The sequence below is a fragment of the Triturus cristatus genome, chromosome 11, assembly GCF_964204655.1.
Source record: "Triturus cristatus chromosome 11, aTriCri1.1, whole genome shotgun sequence".
NCBI classification, from domain to species: domain Eukaryota; kingdom Metazoa; phylum Chordata; class Amphibia; order Caudata; family Salamandridae; genus Triturus; species Triturus cristatus.
Window position 1 is genome coordinate 366,062,538 of NC_140594.1, and position 21,655 is coordinate 366,084,192.

General features: G+C 43.2%; 1 protein-coding gene across 2 annotated transcripts in view; it reads left to right on the forward strand.

Annotated features, from left to right (window-relative positions):
- Nucleotides 1-21,655, forward strand: part of SLC7A4 (solute carrier family 7 member 4) — a 258,319-nt gene that overhangs the window by 42,714 nt on the left and 193,950 nt on the right. For both annotated transcript variants that reach the window (XM_085634012.1, XM_085634013.1), the window contains exon 2: nt 7,497-8,572. In XM_085634012.1, coding sequence (XP_085490138.1) covers nt 7,591-8,572 — 982 coding nt within the window. In that variant the 5' untranslated portion in view covers nt 7,497-7,590. The remainder of the gene's footprint in view (nt 1-7,496; nt 8,573-21,655) is intronic.

The following is a 21,655-nucleotide window of genomic DNA, read 5'->3' on the forward strand; positions in this document are numbered from 1 at the left end:
CGACCAAGGAAACACCGATCTGGCGAATACCTTGCAAACGTCCCCTTGTTTAAGACCCAAGGGAGAGCCAGTAACCAGATCAAACGGCACCCCACAGTAAAGACGTTGACATGCTACCGTGCAGCATGAGACCCCACATGCAAATATTCTGTCTGCAGTTTTACTTCCTTTGGACTGCATGCTGTCTGACTCCATATTCCTAAAGCCATGCTTGAACAAGCATTTGCAATGCAATAGGTCTCGCATTTGCGAGAGTTTAAGCTTTGGGCATTGTAAATGGCAAGGCCTTTTATTTATGTGTTTTGATAACTCATAAATAAAAGGCAATGCCATTTACAATGCTAATAGCTCAAACTCTTGTAAATGCGAGACCCACTGCCTTTCAAAGAAGCGGCCACCATTGACCCAGGCTGCTTGAAAATTGAAAGCTCGCATGGCACGTTGAATGTTGCAAGGAAACATGTTGTGCCTGCAGTAGGAGAAACTCATTAAAGAAATTAGTGCTTACAGACTAAATAAGACATACCATGTAGAAAGAGAAGTAAAAGGGCCAATCCTTATGGAAGGTTACAAATGAAGGGAAGGCGATACTAAGGCGGGACTAACAAGCCTATTAGTGAATCAGAAGCCAGCATTTATGAAGGGCAATGACACAAGCCAGTGACAAATATAGCCTGAGAGTGGGCTGGGCTTTAAGTCCATCCAAACTCGAATACAGCATGCCTCGCTGCCCTGGCTCGACCTAAAAATAAAAAATAAATGCCTCACTTGTTTTAAATTCTTTAAAGGGAACTCTAATTTGTTTTGATGTCAGATGGGGCTGCAAGGAAAAAAGCAAATCTGCCTTGTGTGATAAACAACACACAGCTTGCTGTTGTTTTTTCATCCAGCAATCCTGCTGCCTTCGGCTGTTTGGCTTTTTCACCGTGCCTGGAAGCTCTGAAGCGGCTGCCACCGTGCAGGGTCAGACGGGGACAGAAAATAGGCCCAGCCACCAAAATAAAAGTGACTTTCATTAGTGAATCAGATTAGTAAAAACTTGGGCCACACTTAAAATTTGGGGCAGTTTTTCACTTGATAAGACACGCTGTATAGCTGTTTTGCAGGTAGGGTGGACTGCATGCATTTGCGCTTGCTGCTGTCAGAGTTTGTGGTAATAATATCAGGAAAATCAACAGTAAAAACCATCTAGGCCTTAAAACAGGCCCACAAACAGCAAAACCAACAGCCGACACACTGATCTATCGGACCAGCTCTTCTGGCACTGCCAGGCTGCCTGATAGGCCAATTTGACCCAGACATCAGTGTCATGTTGGGTCTTTACAAAACACAAAAAAAGTGTGCATACTATCTACATAACTTCAAAATGCCAGGCCTCTGTGACACCTGGAACTCGGACACCTCGAGGCTGCTCCTCTGCAGCATTAGAACATCCTGCTCTGGGATCTTTGTGCCTATAGTGTGGTAAGTGCCTGCCAAAAGTGACAGCAAAGTGTCACACACACTCCCTCTCCGATCAAAGCTTTTTCACCCTCTTTCTTTTCGTTTCTCTTACTTTTTTTGCACAATCCATCTCATCACTCCCTCTCCTAAAGCCCCCATTTCCTCTTGTGCCTATCACTGTCTTTCTTTCTGTGCTCTGGGATAAACTGGGAGGATGGCTCAGTGAGCTGAACGTTTGTTGCTGACAAAATGTCCCTGGTACCAGGAGCTTCAATCCCGGCAAGGCAGCCTTTCAACCTCCAGTAAAAATAGTAAATTGAGTACCATGATTTGGGTAAACAAAGATAATGTTATCTGCAGCATTTAGAAACTGCAGCTTTAAGGTGTGTAATGCTATTTAGAACACAACACAACCGATTACTTTCGCTGGGTCATTGTTCAGATTTTCTTTTTTAAATTGGGCCTTTGTGGGCAGCCACTGGACCTGGGGATGCAACACCCGAAGTTGGGTGGGATGAAGATGGGGAGAAGATCAGGTTTTGAGTAGACAACACTCGGGCCTTCACAAGGCTCCAGGAAAGGTGGGGAAGAAGTAAGAAAATGAGAAAAAGAGAGGAGAAAGAATGGAAAAATGAAAAACAAAACAGGGAGAAAAAGATGGGGAAGGTGATAAAACAGCACAGGAATGCAAGTGTAGGAGAGAGGGTGAGATAAAGAGATGGCAAAGGAACAAAGAGCGATTACAAAGAAAAGAGAGAGGCAGGTGTGGGGAAGTGAACAAATGAGAATACAGCAGCAAACTGAAAGAAAGACACCAAAGAAAGGGAGCAAAGAAAGGCAGAGAGTGGGAGATGGGGATGGAAGTCCCAAGGTTGGGAGGGGTGAAGGTGCGGAGAAGACCATCTGTGCAGGCATCACTTGAGGAAAGAAAGAAAGTACCATAGTCCAAAAAGTTCATAAGGTGAGCTCCCTCTGAAGATCTACAGTATCCTGCCGATGACAGGTCCGGACCACCCACATCCCAGGCTTTAATCATTCTCAGGTCTACAAAGTGTGCATCAGTTCCTTCAGTGCAAATAACACGTAATTGAAATGCCACAAGACAACTTATTTCATGATGCTCCCTATGTATATACTGACGTTATTTTCGATGAAAAAACTAATAAAATAGATTATAGTAATAACGCAATACAAAAGCAAGGAGGGTCTGCAAGTGTGTGCATATAAGTTAAAGGAAAAAGAGGACGAGTCAGCCAAGGCGAGCTTTTATCTAAATACACTTCACCCAAGAAGGAAGAACTCCGATGCCACCCTCCGAAGGCTAAACAACCGCCCTGGCTCCTACTTGGATACACACTGTCTGCCCTTGGCAGCGGGCCAGGCACGTAGGTGTCAAATCTATTCCATGCTCCACAAGATGTCTGCAATCCTTTACTTGCTCTGAACTTTACATGTTCTGTTGCACGTAATTATCTTAATTTTATTTTTGTGATTTTCTGGTGCACAAGATTGTGTAAATGTAAGGTATATTCTATAAAGTTGGAGCTCTGAGATGTGGTCTGCTGACCATGCCTTCATCCGTAGAACCGGGAGACTCAGGTCCCAAACGTGACCAAAGTGAGGCCAACGCTCTAACGCAATGTGCCTCGAAGACCCTATCTGCAGTGTGTAGAAAACAACGAGCCCGAATAGCAAGCACCTAATAAAAATAAATAACCAGAGTGCGGGGTCCCAGAAGCGGGCGCCGCGCTCAACTTCAAACTTTTAAAAATAAAATTTAAACTGAGCGCGGTGTTCCTAAAGCGGGCGCCACACTCAGCTTGCACATACAACAACAATCTGTTCCTTTCCCAGCCACCACCAGGAGAAGGTGGGAGCCACAGCCGCCAGTCAAGCCAGGATGGGCTTGTGCAGGCCAGAAGGGAGTGAAAAAAACGCTACTTTGTGGGGTAATGCTCCGTTGTAATAGCATTGCCAAAAGTTTTAAGATGGTTGCTTATGCAGTTATTCCCACATCACTAAGTATTAGCACAAATCGCGGAATCCCCCGAGGGGTGCATTTGGATAGAACCCCCACGTACCTTTCAGATCCGATGGCATGGTCGCCCGCGCTGCTGCATGCACTGAAGTTCCTGCGGTTGTCTCAGCAAGATCTCGGCTTGTGCTCTCTGCCTCCCCTACGCCCCACCCCCCTTTCTCCATCGCACACGGAGCGGAGTCTCAACTTAAACAAGATTGGAGCACTACCCCGCCCAGGGAAAATAATGTTTTTCAAAGAAACACAAGAAAACAAAAGTAGCGCTTCACTGGCAAACTCTGTAAAGTGGCACTAATGTTTTGGTGTGAATCAAACCAATCTGGCCACTTTGCGACCACTATGTCTTGTTTTATTTAGTTATTTATCATATTTTGAACCTTTTCCCGAGGCTGCACTTTGGAATAGAAAAATATCAGAAAAGACGGCATTTTCAGCAAATGTGTTTTTCTTTTTTGGATCCATTTCACAAGGGAACAAATACACAAAAGGAGAAAAGAAAGGGTGAGAACCCCGTTTGTTGCAGTCACGGTTTTCACTAAGTGAGAAGGAGCTAGACAGAGAGGGAAGAAGAGGAACAAGAAAGTGAACGAGTGGTGTGTGCTTGCTGGGCAGCAGCAGGGAAGCCACGAAAGTGAAAGCATTTGTAACCTGACCCAAAACAGATGGCAGGCTGCATACACTGCTGAAGCTGCTCACTTTGGAGCTGGAGAACAGGGTTCGAGCCTCCGTGTGGGCTGCATTATTTAAAAAAATAAACAGCGATCTCAGAGTGGGGGTGGAGAGAGACAAATTAAAAAAATAATACACATGGAGGGGGAGACAGGTACAATAAAAAAAAAAAAAAACAGGTTGAGATGGAGAACTGTAGCACCTGAAACCAAGCATACTAAACAGTGCGAGGAGGTGGCTCAACAAATAAAGCTGCCGACTGTGGAGCAGGAAAACAGGGTTCGAGCCTCAGTGTGGGCTGCATCATTTAAGTGTGACTTAATTATGAATACAGTAATCGTAAATAAATAAATAGGGTCCGGTAAGTGCAGGAAGCTGCTAGATGTGGAAATGGGAGCAGCAAAGAATAAAAGTAGTCCCTAATTAAAAAGATAACAGCCAGCAGTGTAAGTTAACTGTAGTTGGTCCATGCTGCTTCCTCCAGAAAGGGAAGAAAAAGGAAGTGATGTATCGGACCACAAGCTAACTAGTGAGCAAGATAAGAACAGCAATGCCAGATTCCACCAATGACAAACCACAAAACAAAGACAAATGCAATGGGTGGAGTTTCAGTGGTAATACTGTTTACTTGATGCCTCGTAGAGGCAGCGCATGCGCTGCTCTATGCGAGACCTAAAAAGTGACGTCCATTAAAACTAGTGACGGCTCTCTTCTTCTTACTGGCTATCAAAGGACTCTCACCTTACCCTCCGTCCTCTGCATGCCTTACTCTCCCCGAGTCTAGGCTACTGAGCCGCCACAGTCAAAGTAGAAAGAGATTTAATAATAATCTAAGAACATTTTATCATCTTTACTTATAAATATTGCGGCCTTGTACAAGGCCATTTTGTCAGTTGCCAGGTGTTTGCAAAGCTTTTGGCCGGCCAAGGATGAGGCTGAAGTTGGCTCACATCAGCCCCTCAGCTGAGGCAAAGAGAAAAAACGTTTCTTGGTTACTACAGGTCACGTGGTAATCCCTCCTTCCACCACCCCAACCCCATCACACACCACATGTATTAATCCATTCATCCAACAACGAGTTCATCCATACACGTGTGGTTATACATCTACACCAGTGCATCATAAGGGGTATGTATCAGCCATCTGTCATCCATGCCTTCCTAACCTAACCATGTATGCACCGCAGCTTTTATCCATTCCTTCTTCTGTGTAACCACCTACACTAAGGCATCCATGTAACTGTGTGTGCATCTGACTGGTTGTATTCCTGCATATCTACCTTCTCAGAGTGCTTCATTTTTACATGGATGTCTGTGAGATTGTCTTCAGGGGCCTGTATTTGTGATTGTATAATAATGATAGTTTGTTATAGTGCTTTACACTGCTTCTTTGCGGTATGCATACTTAGCCTTACCCTGACCCTACTTGATCATATTAACTTCTCCAAGTCTACCGGATGGAAGGTTCAGTTGGTCTTTCTGGGGATCAGAATCATGACATGCATCGAAGTAGCTGTCCGGTGAGTGTTTAACTCACTGAGCCATCATGTCGGCCCACCTGTTGTTCCATTTGCTTGTGCGCCTCTATGAATGCTGTTCTGTGTGGAAGATATATGTATGTGATGAATGCGTGTTGGGCCGCTGTGGTTGGATGCTCTGAGTGACTGACAGATGTGTGAATGTATATGCACGTATATGTGAAAAATGTGCAAATAACAGTACAATAGTGTTTTTTAATACAATGTAATTCTATTCAGCAGAAAGCGCCTGAGACTGTATTCCCCACCGAGCTTGTGAAGAGTACAGGGAGTGAATGCAGATGGGGCACTCTTCATCTGGGCTTCTAGTTTAATTCTGATTGGAATAATTTATTTTTTTAGGATACTCCCAATCCTACTCCAGGAATACTGTGACAGCTGTGAACATAATCAAGGGCTACAAGTGGCATGCTTTGGATTTAAAAGGAAATAATGATTTCTATTCTGGAGGAGGACATCTTCTTTGCATAAATATATTCAAATAATGGGTTCAATCACATTTTGTACACCATGGGGGTGTACTTTTTTTCTTCTTCATAAAACAGATGCCCAACATAGGTAAATATGCCAATTTGCATCCCCCTTTTGTTATTAAAAAACTCTTCAATAAAAAACAATGTTACTACACCAAAAGCATACAGCGTTATTAAAAAAAAAAAGTGATATTCGCTTTATAAGATAATTGTAGATATTGAATATTGAACCAGGATGGTTTTCCGTGAAGGTAACCATTGTCTTACAAGCTGGGCGCAGTAGATCCAACAGGACCGTGATGGACCTGTAGTCTCTGTGTATGATCCACCCTGACACTGCCTCCTGTCTAAGAGGCTAAATGTTGATTTAATTATGAAGTCGTGAATTGCAAGGGAATTCTTTTAGGTGTTGTTTAGAAAAATCAAAATTAAACATGTTTTTTCTCATTAACTTCTTACTTTAGTAATGATCAGTTGAACAAAAACACCTCTCGTTCGAAGATTCCCTTAGTTGGCCCATTGAAGCAAAAAACTCCTTGCAAAACTCTTGTTAACCAATTTTGACCCACCTGAAAACAAACTGATACATTTGTTTGAAGCGGCTACTTTCTGCAAACTATTTTTTAGTCCTGTACTGTGTTCAGAGTATAACTGACAAACCTATTAGAAAGAAGATGGTTATGAACTGTATTTGGTGATTAATTTCCTTTGAGTAAACCAGGTATCATGGGTTTCTTGAAATTAGTAAAAAAAATCTTTAGAACATTGACAAAATCAATTGGCGTTCCATAAATGCAGATGTTTTAATTGCCAATTTTGACCACAAATCAGAAAGTAAATAGCGCTGTCATAATCATTAAATACTACCTACAGTTTCTTTTCCGACTCGAGGAGTGCAACGTAGGGACTCAGGCGCTGCAAAAGAGGAAATGCTTGGTCCTTTTTACACTCCACTAAGTCGCCTAGATTTGTTTTCACGCATCAAATGTCTAGTTGGCATTTAATGACGTCACTTACTGTCTTTCAACATGCGATAATGTATATGTGTAAAAATAAGTGCTAATTTGTTATTCCTCTAAAAATCCCAAACGTACAACTTTAGTTTTGAGTGTCTTCAACTATACGTTGTTTGAATCCTATCTTGCAGATTTCCTTCTGTTTCAGCGATTTGTGTAAGACCCCCGACTCTTACACTCTGTACTGTTTGAATTTTTTTTTCCTGATATATATATTTTTAAATGACCATTGTCTGCTTTCATATAGGCTCTCACCTGACACTTCTCTGGAGAATTTTTTATAATTTTTTGCTAAATGTTGTTTTATGTCTCTTACATAGATATCCACCTCGTTAATGGAGAAGCTTTTCACCTAGCCAAGCTCCTGCTCTCTTCCTGCTCACTTCATCCACAAGTAACAGGACGTCTCTAAAGATGGTGAGCCGACTCCCCAGCACCCGGGACCTGGCCCGCTTCTGCCATAAACTGAACCGGGTAAAGACTCTGGACGATGACCTGATGGAGACTAATTTAAAGAGATGCCTGTCCACTGTGGACCTTGCGCTACTTGGTGTCGGTAGCATGGTGGGCTCTGGGCTCTATGTATTGACTGGCACAGTTGCCAAAGAAATAGCAGGCCCTGCCGTTGTCATCTCCTTCCTTGTTGCTGGCTTTGCTTCTCTACTGGCTGCGTTCTGCTACGCTGAGTTTGGTGCCCGCGTACCTAAAACTGGATCCGCCTACATGTTCACTTATGTCTCTGTCGGTGAAATCTGGGCTTTTCTCATTGGCTGGAATGTTGTTTTGGAGTACATGATTGGAGGAGCAGCTGTGGCTCGGGCCTGGAGCGCGTATCTGGATTCTATTTTTGACCACAAAATAAAAAACTTTACAGAGACCCACATTGGCACTTGGCATGTCAAGGTAGTGGCACAATATCCAGATTTTTTGGCTGCTGGCATACTGCTGATTGCCACAGCATTTATTTCATGTGGAGCGAGGGTTTCCTCGTGGCTTAACCATGTCTTTGCTGCTGTAAGCATGAGCGTCATTGTTTTCATTCTGATATTTGGATTCATTCTTGCAGAGCCAAAGAACTGGAGTGCCGAACATGGTGGCTTTGCACCCTTTGGCGTGTCGGGCATCATGGCAGGCACAGCCACCTGCTTCTTTGCCTTTGTTGGGTTTGATGTCATTGCTGCCTCCAGTGAAGAAGCGAAGAATCCGCAGAAGGCTATTCCCATAGCCACTTCCATTTCACTCGGCTTTGCTACGGTGGCCTATGTTCTGGTTTCAACTGTGCTGACTCTTATGGTTCCCTGGGACACTCTGGTAGCAGACTCTGCACTTTCCGATGCCTTCTACCGACGGGGCTACTCCTGGGCAGGATTCATCGTGGCAGTGGGCTCCATCTGTGGTGAGTGCAATCTGCAATATAAATGCATTTCTTACTGCAAAATATGAATGTTATATCTTGACTTCTTAATGCATCTCTATTCTGCCTTTGTAAGACATGCCGCGTGGTGCTCCATGTGCCATTGACCTTAATAAGTATCCCTTTTCTATACAAAGCAGAAGACTGCAGGGTTATAGTAGAGAACCATTATTGTGTAGCTTCTGACCTTCTGCCTCATTTCCTGTGGTGTCCTTTGTACTTGGTGACCCAATCACATGTATGGATGGTCCATCCAATGCTCTTGCCACAGGCCTTTCAGAGAGCAGGTCACTAGGTCAGTGTGAGTTGTATCAAGTTTCAAGTTTGTTTTATTTATGATTACAGAACTCCAAAGTGGTCCACATAAAATCACACATTTGCATACATGTAAATAAGATTAGACACGTGGTAAAATATTCCACCCCATCATGAGATCTGAGAATCATAAACAATATCCAAAGTTAAAAAAAACTTTAATTTGACAGGATTCTATCAAGCAGCAGCATGCTATGTAGAGCAAAATTTAAAGTTACCTTTGTGCCATTAGTGCAAGGGTTTAAAACATTTAATTAATATACCACAAATAAGTGTGAGTTGTATCAAGTCCAATACGTCCTCCAAGAGGTTTTAGTCTCTTTGCTGCTTTTTTAAATTTCAACCCTGTGAAAAAGTTTAATTGCTACATCTAGAAGATTTCTTATTGGAGGATAGTCAATATTTTACCCGTGTTGGAACTTAACTCCAAATTGTGCCTGCTGCCTCCTTCTTGCTTTAGCACCATGCAGGTTTTTTTCTACCAAATGGGTTTGCGGATAATTATTTCCAACTCGGGTTCCTTTGATTGCACTTTATAGGACAGTGGCTTGCACTGGAATCTACTCCTCAAATATAATTGGCCGTTTGAATGGCAGACTCCATGTAAACAAATGGCCCCATCCTAAACATGTTACACTAAACTTACAAACCAGTTTGCGTTCCATAAGCATGCCTCTGCTGGAATCACAAAACAAACGGTGATCAAATGAAGACTTTGTGGCTTTCTTTTTCACTTGACCTGTGACTTTGATGTTAAGAAACCCAAGAGGGAAGGGAATTTTAAAAAGTACTTGTTTGAAGGTGTCTTTAAGAAACCCAAGTAATCTAAAGAAGGAAATGAAAAAAGCATATTTTTTTCCAAGGATGCCATCCAATACTAACTTCGTGCTAGTAAAGGTTATGTTACTTTACAAGGGAGGCAAACTGCCAAATGAATTAGGTCACCCAAGAACAGGTCAGTTGGACATATAGTTGTAAAGTTAATAGTGGTTATCGTTTGTGGTAATGTGAAGTTGGAGCAGGAGTATCAATGGAATATAAACAAGGAATAAAGGAGAAGGAAAGAAGGGGTAAACGAGAGAAGGAAAGGATAGCAAAGGAAGGAAACCAGGAGCAAAGGAATGAAAGAAGAAAAGAAAACGAGGAGAAAATGAAAGGAAACAGGAAATGAAGGATGGACCAGATGAAGAAAAGGAAAAAAGGACCAGAGAAGAGGAGGTGAGATGGAGAAAAGGACAGGGAAGGAGATTGGAAGGACATTAAAGAAGGCGGGAAGGACTACAGTTAAGGAATGCAGAAGAGAAAGAAAGAGAAAAAAGAAAGAAACACATTTAAATCTAGTAGTTCTCCAAATAATGCATACTTGCATTTAGTTCAATAATTCTGTCAATGTTTTACTGCTATTAACTATAATGAAATTAATTTTTGACTGAAATTCATCGGCAGTAGATTATGAAGTTCATTGAAGCAATATTTCTTTAGGGTGGGTTGTCTGAGAGCTTTACATTATGTGTGGAGGCATTTATTTATTTTCAGGGGTCTGCAGCAGCTTCACACTTGTTTAATTAACCAGAGAGTAAATTGTTTGCTACTCCTGCACCGCCAGACGGGTCACCCAGAACCGGGCTCACGGTGACTAGAAGTGTAGCATTGCCAGGCAGTTAAATACTTCGGAACTCCAGGCAGTGAGCTACTCAAGGAAGCCTGCGAACAACTGGTAGGTAGTTCGCGAACTACGCCTTTGAGAATCCTGAGTTAGACAAGGGTCTTTCAAGCCAGTGTCTCCCATTGAAGTGAACATGACTGAGCAGCTCTGCTCCCAGTGACCTGTGCAAGTGAGGGGGTGAGTCAGCACTCTTTGTTCGCAATGCTTGCTTGTGAGGTGATGCATGTGGCATTGCTCTGGTCCCCAGTGTAGGTGGGCCAGAAATAAAAAAATATTCTGCTGAAGAAAGTTTGTAGAAAATAGTGAAACCACCTTTTTCTTGTGACTGAGGTGAGCTAAGTGGAAAGGAAAATATTCTGGTCAGTTCAAAAGCTGAGGTCTGTAGCAGAGGCAGAAAACCCAGTGTAACGACACCTTGCTGTCAAAACATCAGGTGGTCCAGAATACCGCTGCATGGCTAATATGTCATCTTCGTTCACGCTCGCCTTCCTCTCCAGTACTCGGGGAGCTTCACTGGCTGCCGATTAAAAAAGTGTGTTATCTTCAAACTCTGTTGTCTGACAATAAGGCCCTTCATAAGTCTTGTCCTGCCTATTTGTCCACTTGACTTTACCCCTAGCTGCCTCCGAAATGTCTAAGATCTTCAGATAAGGCACTTCTGGTGATCCCACACATCCGTACTTTAAGATATGGGGGGTGATCTTTCTCTTACACAGCCCCCTATCACTGGAATAAACTCCCTCCAAGTCTTGACTCCTGCTCAGAATCTGCCTCCTTTAGGAAGGGTTTGAAGACCTGCCTGTTTTATAACTTCCTATCCTCTTTTTAGCAGCGCAGCACCAAGATACTCCTCCGGGAGTGAGTTGTGCGCAATACCAAATGTGCAAAATAAATAAATAAATAAGGATCTATACATGAAGGCACCTGGGATACCATTTTAGCCAATTCAAATCACCGGGGTTCAGCGATTGCCTACCTTTAGAATAATATATGTGTTGGAGAGAAAGTCCAGTGGAACAATGTATTGTCCTCTGCAAATGGGTGTAGCTGAAGGCCGAACAGTGTTTAACTCTGGTGTTTTCAGTTGCACCTACCTGTCCCCTGCCTGACACTTCTTAATTTGGGGGGAAATAGACAAGCCCTGTGGGATAACAAATGGAACGGAGACTGCAGGGAAGTTAAAGGGCAGTAGGGAAATGGATTGGATGGGATCAGCAAGAAAGGAACACCTTCAGTTTGGGGCAGAATGTGTCTTGATTTTTGATCAGAATGTTGTGATAGATCATGTCCAAACGACCAGCAGTCTATGAGCCCCAGGGTGCTGTGAGCATTTCCAGTGCTTTTTCAGGGCGCCCGAATGTGAGAAGAGGTTCGAGACTTTAAAGAAGTTACAGCATTCTCTCTGGCGTGGGAGTGGGATCCTTAAGTCATTTGTTATGCAGATCAGCTTCTTATTTTTAATTTTTTTTATATAATTTTTTTTATTGAAATCCATGTATTACAAAAACTAGCACCTTAATATTTATACGTCAAAATGTTGAAATTCATACATAAAAATTCATCATTATCATCGGATTCGCAGGAATTAAAAGTTTAACATAAACACTTATTCAGAAATTCATCAAGCTAGTAAGTCAGAAACATTTCAAGTCCAATCGCTTAAAATGCCTATTGCCCTAAAATATCGTCCATTGCCCCGTAGTCCCATCAACTTTAAACATATTCTCAGATCTTCCATTCCTAAAAACATAATCCTAGTAAAAGTACGTATCAAAAATATAACTTGATCCTAAATAGTTCCCGTTAAATCCCAAAGACCCTTCTAAACAGAGTGTGGTACTACTACCTTTTTCCTAAAAATCCACCAAATCTGTTGAATTAAACATCCCCATTAAAAAACTCTGCTCAGATCTTGTCAAACTTTTTCAGCCTACCAGTACGTAAGGCATATGTTCGTTCGCTTCTTTTGACCTGTTCCATTTTCCAGATCCACTCATATTTTGATGGTATTAGATCTGATCGCCACCTTTGAAGTAGAAGTGACCTGGCAACTGCTATTCCCATATAGAAAAGTTTGATCATTTTATCAGGTAGGCTGAGATCTGGGTCATAACCTAGGACTATCAACAAGGCATTGGGACCACTTGTTAATATACTTTTTGCTGCTAAATAATAAAAAATGTTGATCCAAAATGTCTGTATAAGGGAACACTGAGATTATATGCGTCCAATTGGCAGAGGGGTGAATGTGGCACCGGAAACACTGCCCTGACTGATTTGGATAGGCCGTAGCTATAAAGCTAGGAGTTCTATGCAGTAGCCACTTGCTAAAAAATAGCATCCTTTGCCAATTGGCACCCCTGAGCGTACTGAAATTTAATTTATTTATTGTAGACCAGACGTTTGCATTAATTTTCAACTCTTCATATTTTTCCCATTTAATTATGGCCTTAGCTTCCAGAACTATCCCCTTGATTAAGGCAAGACGTTCTTTCCAAACCCCTCTTTTTTTTAAAGCTGTATCTTCTAATAGGTCATAAACTAGACTTTTCTGATTAATAATCTGGACCAAGTCCAGATTGCTAAAAAACTTCCTAAAAACTTTATATGACCCCAGGAGAAGGAAATTACTGGGGATTAAACAATACATTTCATCCATATTCAACCATCTATCATTCCGCAGGAAATCTGAAAGTTTCCAAAACCCTGCCTTAGTCCAATATTGAATGATAGTAGATGAATCTTTAATTCCTGCAGAGGAAATAAGACCTGCTATAGGAGTTGAACTGTTTATTACCGGGATAGAAAATCTTTTATAAAAAGCCTACCGTTTATGATAAAACCAATGTAAACACTTGTACCTTACTAACTTAGGGGATCTAAAAATTGATATTGGGCAATGGATCTGATTATCTTTACAAATTAAATTCATTAAAAAATTGGGGAGAGCTAGCCCACCATTTACCCGCTCCTCATATAAAGTGCTCAGTGCAATTCGGGAGACCTTTTTACCCCAGAGAAATGATGTAAACATAGACTCTAGAGTCTTAAAAAAGGAATTGACTAAAACGCAGGGAATTGCTGAAAAGAGAAAGTTAAAAAGTGGAAGCACAGACATTTTAATCAGTGCCACCCTGCCTAGAATAGATAAAGGAAGAGGATGCCATCGGGTAAGCAGGTCCTGAACTTTTCGTAGTAATGAAACAAAATTTAAGTCATAAAATTCCGAAATCAATGGTGAGAAATAAACCCCTAAATATCTCTTCGGATTTGTGTTCAAGCATGAGATAATGTCGGGGGGCAGATCCCTGGATGCCCCACCGCCACAAAGTAAAAGTTCAGTTTAAAAAAAATAATAATTTTATACCCTCCAAAGGCCACATACCATTCAAAAATCTGGCAGGCCGTTGCTTGCACTTCCTTCTCTGGTTTCAAAATGAGCATGATGTCGTCAGCATATAATTAAATTTTGTCCAGATTTGGAAGCGTCGGGCAGATATCCCTGTTGTTCCTAATGGCTATCGCAAGAGGTTCAATGAAAAAAGCAAATAGGACCGGGGATAGCGGGCATCGCTGTCTAGTTCCGCTTCTGACTTTTATTTGGCCGGCATTAGCTGCATTAATAATAATATTGGCCTCAGCATTCAGATATAGCTTTTTAATCAACCCCGTAGTTTTGAGGAATGCCAAATTTGCCCAGGATACAAAATAAAGATTCCCAGATAATCAAATGCCTTTTCGGAGTCTAAAAACAGCACCAAGGCTGGTATTTTCTGGGTATCAAAATAATCTAGTGCCTCCACCAAAAAGTGCGTGTTTGTGCCAAGTTGCCTTCCAGCAATAAAATCATTCTGATCCTGATGAATAAAATATGAAGCAATTGCATTAAAACGATTAGCTAAAAGTTTAGTGATTATTTTGTAGTCATAGTTTAAGAGCGTAATGGGACGATATGACTTGGGGTCTTCGCTATTTTTACCTTTTTTTTAAAAACTGACTACACTTCCTTCTCTAAATGACAGAGGGATAGGCCCACCCTCAAAAATTGAATTTATGACTAATAATAAAAAGTCCCCAATTACACCTAAGAATGTTTTAAAAAATTCTGCTGGCAGACCATCTGGGCCGCAGGCTTTACCATTTGGAAGATTTTTAATAACCTGCCCTAACTCATCTTTTGTAAATGGGTTCGTCATATGCCCTTTATCCTCCTCAGATAGCCCAGATACTTCACATTCCTGCAAAAAATCTTCCAATGATGAAATATCAATTGGTAATTGCTGGCCATAGATCTTCCTGTAATGCTGGACCATTATCTCTCCTATTTCTCCCGAATACTCCGTATGGGAACCAAAAGTGGGTCATCTCAGAGCCAATATTTGATTACTTGCGGCCCGCTCCCTAGCCTGCCAAGCCAAAAATCTCCCGGTGTAGTTTCTTTCTTCATAGGTCTTTTGCCTATCCTGCTGGAAAAGGGTACCGAGGGGTTAGCGAGAAACCTTTCGAAAGAGTCTTGCACTTTTTGCTCTGATAACTGTTTTTCTCCCTTCCTTTTTCTTGAATTCTCTGCATCTTTACCTATGGCTAGGCCTCGAAAAAAGGCTTTAAATGAATCCCATACCACATGGGTTGGAGCAGAGTCAAGATTTCGCTAAAAAAACTCTGAAATTTGTATTTTACTAGAAGACACCCAATCCTCTTCTAGCAAATATTGTCGGTTTAATGACCACCTTTTAATAAATGAACTACCTTTACCCAATGTTAATTCCAGAACCACCAGTGCATGGTCAGAAAATCCATTTTGAAGAATTTTCTACTGTAAAGAAACCAAATTCCTGGAGATAAGAAAGAAATCGATGCGTGAAAAAGTGTGAAATCTCCCTGAGAAACAAGTATAGGCAATATCCTTCGGAAATGCTGTTCGCCAGGGGTCAATAATGTCAAGGATTGAACTATAACTATGTATTGTTTTAAGAGTTTTTTGCTTTGACTGTCTTTTTAAGTTAGATGAGGAATCTATCCTGGGATTCATTAGCAAATTAAAATCACCCCCCATGATCAACTCTCCCGGGACTTGGATTAAAGATTGAAAAAGCTCCTCATATGGGAGGGGATTATCCTCAACTGGGGCATATATACTAACAAACGTCAAAGGTCGATGGTTCACATTACAAGTGACCCGCAGAATTAACTACCTCCACCTGAAAATGTTTATTTAGAAAAATCGCCGTCCCCATATGTGCTACTAAGGAAGATGAGAAACACCTATAAGCTGCCCAGGTCCTGAACATTACAAACTCGGAGATTTTCCCCGCTGGTATATGGGTTTCTTGTATTAAAATGATCGAGGGATTCTCTGTTTTAATCCAAGCCTCAATGGCCCGTATTTTCCTTTTATTATTAAGGCCATTCACATTAAACTACACTACTTTCACTATTTACTGATTACCCATTTTGTAGAAAGAGTAGGTTTCTGAATGTCCCCATATTCAAAGAATATTCCTCTTACAAACTCTGAAAAAAGTCTCCAACCCAGATCTAACAGAGGTGACCGATTTTCCTTTCTTGCTCTCACATAACAATCAACAAATGAGTATGAACTTAATTTATGGATTTCATTTTTCCCCCATGCTCCCAACCCCACCCTTGACCCATTGTCGCCCGAGCAGATGGCCACCCCTGCTCAGAGGCTAACATGTCCCACCCACCCTACAACAGGCACGCTGACTTGGTGCCTAGTGCAGCTTAATGACACCCTCCCCCTACCCTCACTTCCCCTTCCTACACTGCAAAAACTAAAGTTGAACCGCCTTGTACTATCATTAACCTTCTACGCCTTACGCCTATACTAACAGCTTATCTTTTCACCTGCTATTCTCATTTGACCAAGACAAGGAAAAAAAAATGTGCAGTAATACAGTCCTCAAGGGATGAATAGCCCATTCCCAACCCAAAAATACATATCCCTCAGCCTTTCAACCAAATACTGGCTTCAAGCCACTAGAGTTTATTCGCCGAAATCTCTTGTAGTAGACCCTGTGCCTCTGCAAAAAATATGAAATTTGCCCTTAATTAGCACTTTGAGCTTACTCTGCTGAGCTATCATGGCTTGTGCCCCTTGAGCTTTAAACAAATGAAGCATTTTGACGAATTCCTTTCGCCTTTTTGCTGCGGAGGCTGTCATATCTGAAAAGATACGACACACTAGCACCTCTGCTAAAGAAAACTGTCTTTGCCTGATTGCTCCTGACACAATCTGCTCCTTGACCCTAAAATCTCCCAAATTTACCAAGATCGTCCGGGGGAACTTTGCATTAGAGGGGAGATGTACGGGGACCCGATGAGCTATCATTATTGTCAGATCCCCCTTAAATTCTGGAAGGACATTTTCTTTTATGAAGGAGTCAATCCATTGTAGCATCTGCTGGCCCTCCAAACCCTCCGGACCACCCAGGATTCGGAGATTAGAACGTCTGGAGTGATTCTCCAACTCCTCCAGATTCATTTCTAGTGAGGCTCTCTGGGACTGGAAGGTAGTCACTTTACGGTTTAGAGATGACATTTGAACCTCCAATTGGGAGATCCTGGTTTCGGTCTCCAAGAGCGGTGCCGGGACCTGTGCCATGGATTCCTCAATCTTTGTCAAGCGGGTATTTATTGCAGCGATCTCATTAGATTGGGAGGTTTTTAGGTCCCGAATTTCTTCCAAAATTAAATTAAGGAGGCTCTAAGCGTCCCATTGCATAGAAAAGGAACCGCCACCTTGAGGGGGATCAATCTGAATCGCATTTGACCTATCCTCCGCCAGAGAACCCTCTGGACCCGTCAGGACCCGTCCGCACAGGGACCACTGGTGAGGTCGACATAGACATAGACATTTCTGCGACCCCCGGCCTTGAAAGATGCATGAACTCTCCCCAGCTGATGGATTTAAGAGACCTGGAGATGGAATAGGGGAAGAGGCGATTGCTAGGCTTGGGCACTGAAGACTCTGGGCCGGCATCCAATAAGGTATCTGCTACTAAAGGGTCGGTACCTTCAGTCCCCTGCATTGCTTCCACTTCAATCAAAGGCCCATCCTGTTTGGCTTTGAAAAAAATAGGGTACTTTCTGGCCTCGAGAGGTCCGCCCATTGCCTTTCCAAAAGTCAAAGTCTCTTTAGTGGAAGCAGAAGGAATTGGTGAATCCACCCTTGGGGAAACCATCTCACTGGGGGTAATGGGGGAATCCAAGTCAGCCATATCAGACTCAAGCTGATCCTGTTGGACCGGATCAGCACTTGCCATGCCCACAAGCTCCGATGAAAGAGGAAGATCTTGTCGATATGCGGCCGCGTAGTTCAACCGCGCTGTGACCTGAGCTGCACGCCTTTTAACCTTTTGACTTGGAGTTGGCGATTCAACCGGAGTTGTTCCCTTTGCTCCTTTGACAGGCTTTCGCATAATGTCTTCTTTACAATGCCCCTCTGCTAATAGCTGGTAAAAATGCTGCCCAGAACTCTGCCAGAGTCAATCAAATGGGATCTGCCCAGCGACCCTCAACCAAGACAGGTGAGTAAGAAAAATGCCACTTACCCGCTCTTGGTGAGAAACCTGGGGTCCCTAATGATGCTTCCAACGCCTCGGCAGTCCACCGTTGTCAAAAAAAAAAAAAAAGGCAGGTTGGTTGCAGTCAGACCGCCGGACAGCTCTCTCAGGACTCTCAGAGCAGTCCTTTTCTTTTAAGGGTCCACTTTGGAAGAAAAAGGAAAATATATCGCCATTTCGCACTTCAAAGGGGCCACTCTCAGCTCATCGGCGTCGTCTGCTCTCTCGGGCCTCAGGACTCTCAGAGCAGTCCTTTTCTTTTAAGGGGCACAAAAATTGCCTCAAACGGGTCAGAAAAAAAATGTAAAGAAGAAACCCCCACCTGGGCGCCGGGCACCAGAGGGAAATGTGACCACTTTGGAAGGAAAAGGAAAATATATCGCTAGTTCGCAATTCAAAGGGGCCGCTCTCCGGGACTCCGCGGCCCCGGGAATATCGGTGGTGGCTCCTCTCCGCTCGCCGCGTCTAACGTCAGAGGAAGTGAGGGGGAGTGGCATTGGCCTGCTCTCTCAGCCGATCGGCCTTCAGATCAGCTTCTTGAGTAGCTTCCTGACCTCAAAGTGTTAGTTCTTCTTGAAATTCTTTTAAAAATCAGTTCCTAAGACTCTCTTCCTGCGTACAACTAAAATTGATCAGATCGCTAAACCGAGGGTAAGAGGTCCAGACCATGTGCAGTACCACGCCTAATCTGTATCTACTAGAGTAAGGTAAGTGGTCCAGTTGATCTTGAAAGTGATTGGCATTTGGATCACGGAAACAATGTGCAGAGGTTTGTGATTGGGCAGAAACCTCTTCGATTGACAGGTGGGTTGGCAGGTCAAACAGGCTCTGTTTTGTGGAGGGTTTATAAATGACAGCTACTCCTTACTCCTTTGACACCTTGTCTTTGTGAATGCCACCAACCTGCAATGGAAAGAATTCCCGCCGGTACTGATTAGTTGTAAAAGAAATCCGAAGGCTTCGATTTGGTAAAGCCCATAATTATGTGAATAATTGGATAGATAAGACAGTAAAGCAAACAGCAGAAACAATATGGTTGAAAAACAGGGGTGCCGCTCGTAGGCTTGGGACTGCTGACAACTGTGGGAGCATCACGCAAACGCCGCGCTGCCCTGGGGGCGATACTCACCGGACTACAAACATCAGAAGGCGGGACTGCTAGGACTGCGAGGACCAGGCTGCTTGGCGGTGAGCGCAGCTGCATCCTCTTCCTGGCTCCTCCCCCAGAAGGTTCTTGACGCCTCGCGGCCCCCGCTTCACGGGTGCCGCTCGTAGGCTTGGGACTGCTGACAACTGTGGGAGCATCACGCAAACGCCGCGCTGCCCTGGGGGCGATACTCACCGGACTACAAACATCAGAAGGCGGGACTGCTAGGACTGCGAGGACCAGGCTGCTTGGCGGTGAGCGCAGCTGCATCCTCTTCCTGGCTCCTCCCCTCACGCCCCTCTGTCTTCATCTTGTACTTTTCCTACCGCGCGCAAGCGGGACGCGCGCGGGACTAAGCCCGGGGCGAAGACCGGGCTAAGAGCTGGCCGTTTGAGGCCGTTCGAGACTGGAGACACTGGGCTGGGCCACCCCCCTTATATCTTAGTAAGTGTATGTGACTGCGACCTTCTTATTGATATTGATATTGGTGGGAATAATGTCTAGGAATAAAAATGTAGCCGCTGGCACATCTATGGCAGGGACCCTGGACAATTTTATTGTTAGAGCTGCAAACATTTTAGAACGAGAAATAGACCTTACCGAGCGACGTTTATCGCTTGAACCTTTTACAACCAAACGCTCATCTCTAGGGAAAATCGCCTCATCTGTAACACCAGGGGTAACCACCACTAACCTTATACCATCTGAATGTCTGTCTAGTGAAACTGAAAGTGCAGACCTCTGTACTGATTTAACTATTGACAGTAACAAGCGCAGAGATATTATAAGGTCCACTATACCTATAACTACTATGGCGGTTGCTGCTAACAATTCAACTGAAGGTGTTTCTACCCGCGCACAATTACATGCAATAACCGAGGCTACCTCACTTTCCTCCTCCTCTCCCTTAAATTTAGGAGCAAAACCGAAACTTAAGGCTGCTCCGCAAGTAAAAAGGGGGAGACAACCAAAAGGGTCGAAAAACAAAAATAAAACAAATGCGTCTAACATTACCCTAGGCGCTGCTGAATATCCTCTGAACGAAGTCCCCTCAGACTTGACCAGGCAACTAGATGTTGGGTTTCAGGCTAAAATAATAGAAGTGTTTGAAAATTCAACCCGTCTGATTCTGGATAGACTTTCCAAGATCGAGGAGCGACTACAGAAATTAGAAAAGACTGCCTCTGCTAATTTAGAACATAATCAATTTTTGAGGACAGATCTACTTAGGGAGCTCCATGAACACCCTCTTCTCTCCAAAACTGCCAGCAACCCTAAAGAGAAAACTCCCCCCCCTATGGTTTTGCCGTTAATCGACAAGCATTTGGGATTATTAGAGGACAACTGTGCAAACACAGCCTGCATTGAAAACACCACGACTAGTAGTGGCCTTCAAAACTCCTATGCAGGAGTAAAGCCCCAGCAGAATCCATCGGAAGTTAACAAAAAAACCAACAATCTTATTCCACAAGACAGTAATGAGGTAGCAAATAGAACTGTTCCTGCCCAAGATGTTGTTCCCAAATTACCTACCTTAGACCTTCCCCCAGAATCCTCACCCTACGTCATCATACTGGCGGGAGTACCTGGCTTGCAGGGAAAAACCAATGAGTCTTATTTAGAATTGAGGAACAAAACTATCTATTGGCTTAATTCCAACCGACCCCTCCCTCCCAACATTCATACTAAAATCCTATTTGTACGGAGAGTTAGTTGGCTGGGTAGAAGGAGTAAAGACATACCGGGAGACTGTATAATTGTTAATTTTAAGGACACTCAGGCTGTAAAATATATCCAGCACGTACAATGTTTTGACCCTAACACAAACATTATTCCACTACCTCTCGATTACTTTTATCCTCACCATTCAGCAAACAAGCAGTGGGAACTAGTAGGGAGGGCAAAAATACACACTAACCAGGCAAGAGGTATGTTGCCTATACCCAGCCAAGGCTGGTTGGAGACTATTCCACTGTCAAACAGGTATAGCTCTCTGGATATGGTCGACTGACTACCCCTGAATTACAACGTCGTCGAATTTGCGGGGGAAGTCACAGTGGGTGACAAGTCAAATTTACCGACAGACCCACGGCCCGCAAAATCGTCAACTTCCTTAGAGAACAACTTAGGAATTATCCCTATTAATACTGACGACAACGAGAAAACTGACCACCTTACATTGCCGAGCAGCGGATCTTCCAAATCTGTTGCCCCTGGCGTAACTCCTATAGTGATCTCATCTTTAGAGGGCGACACATGCCATTCTATTAGACTTCTATCTTGGAATGTTGCAGGGCTGTCCTCCAGGTTAGGCGACATAAATTGTGCTTCCTTTATCAAACGGTTTTCGA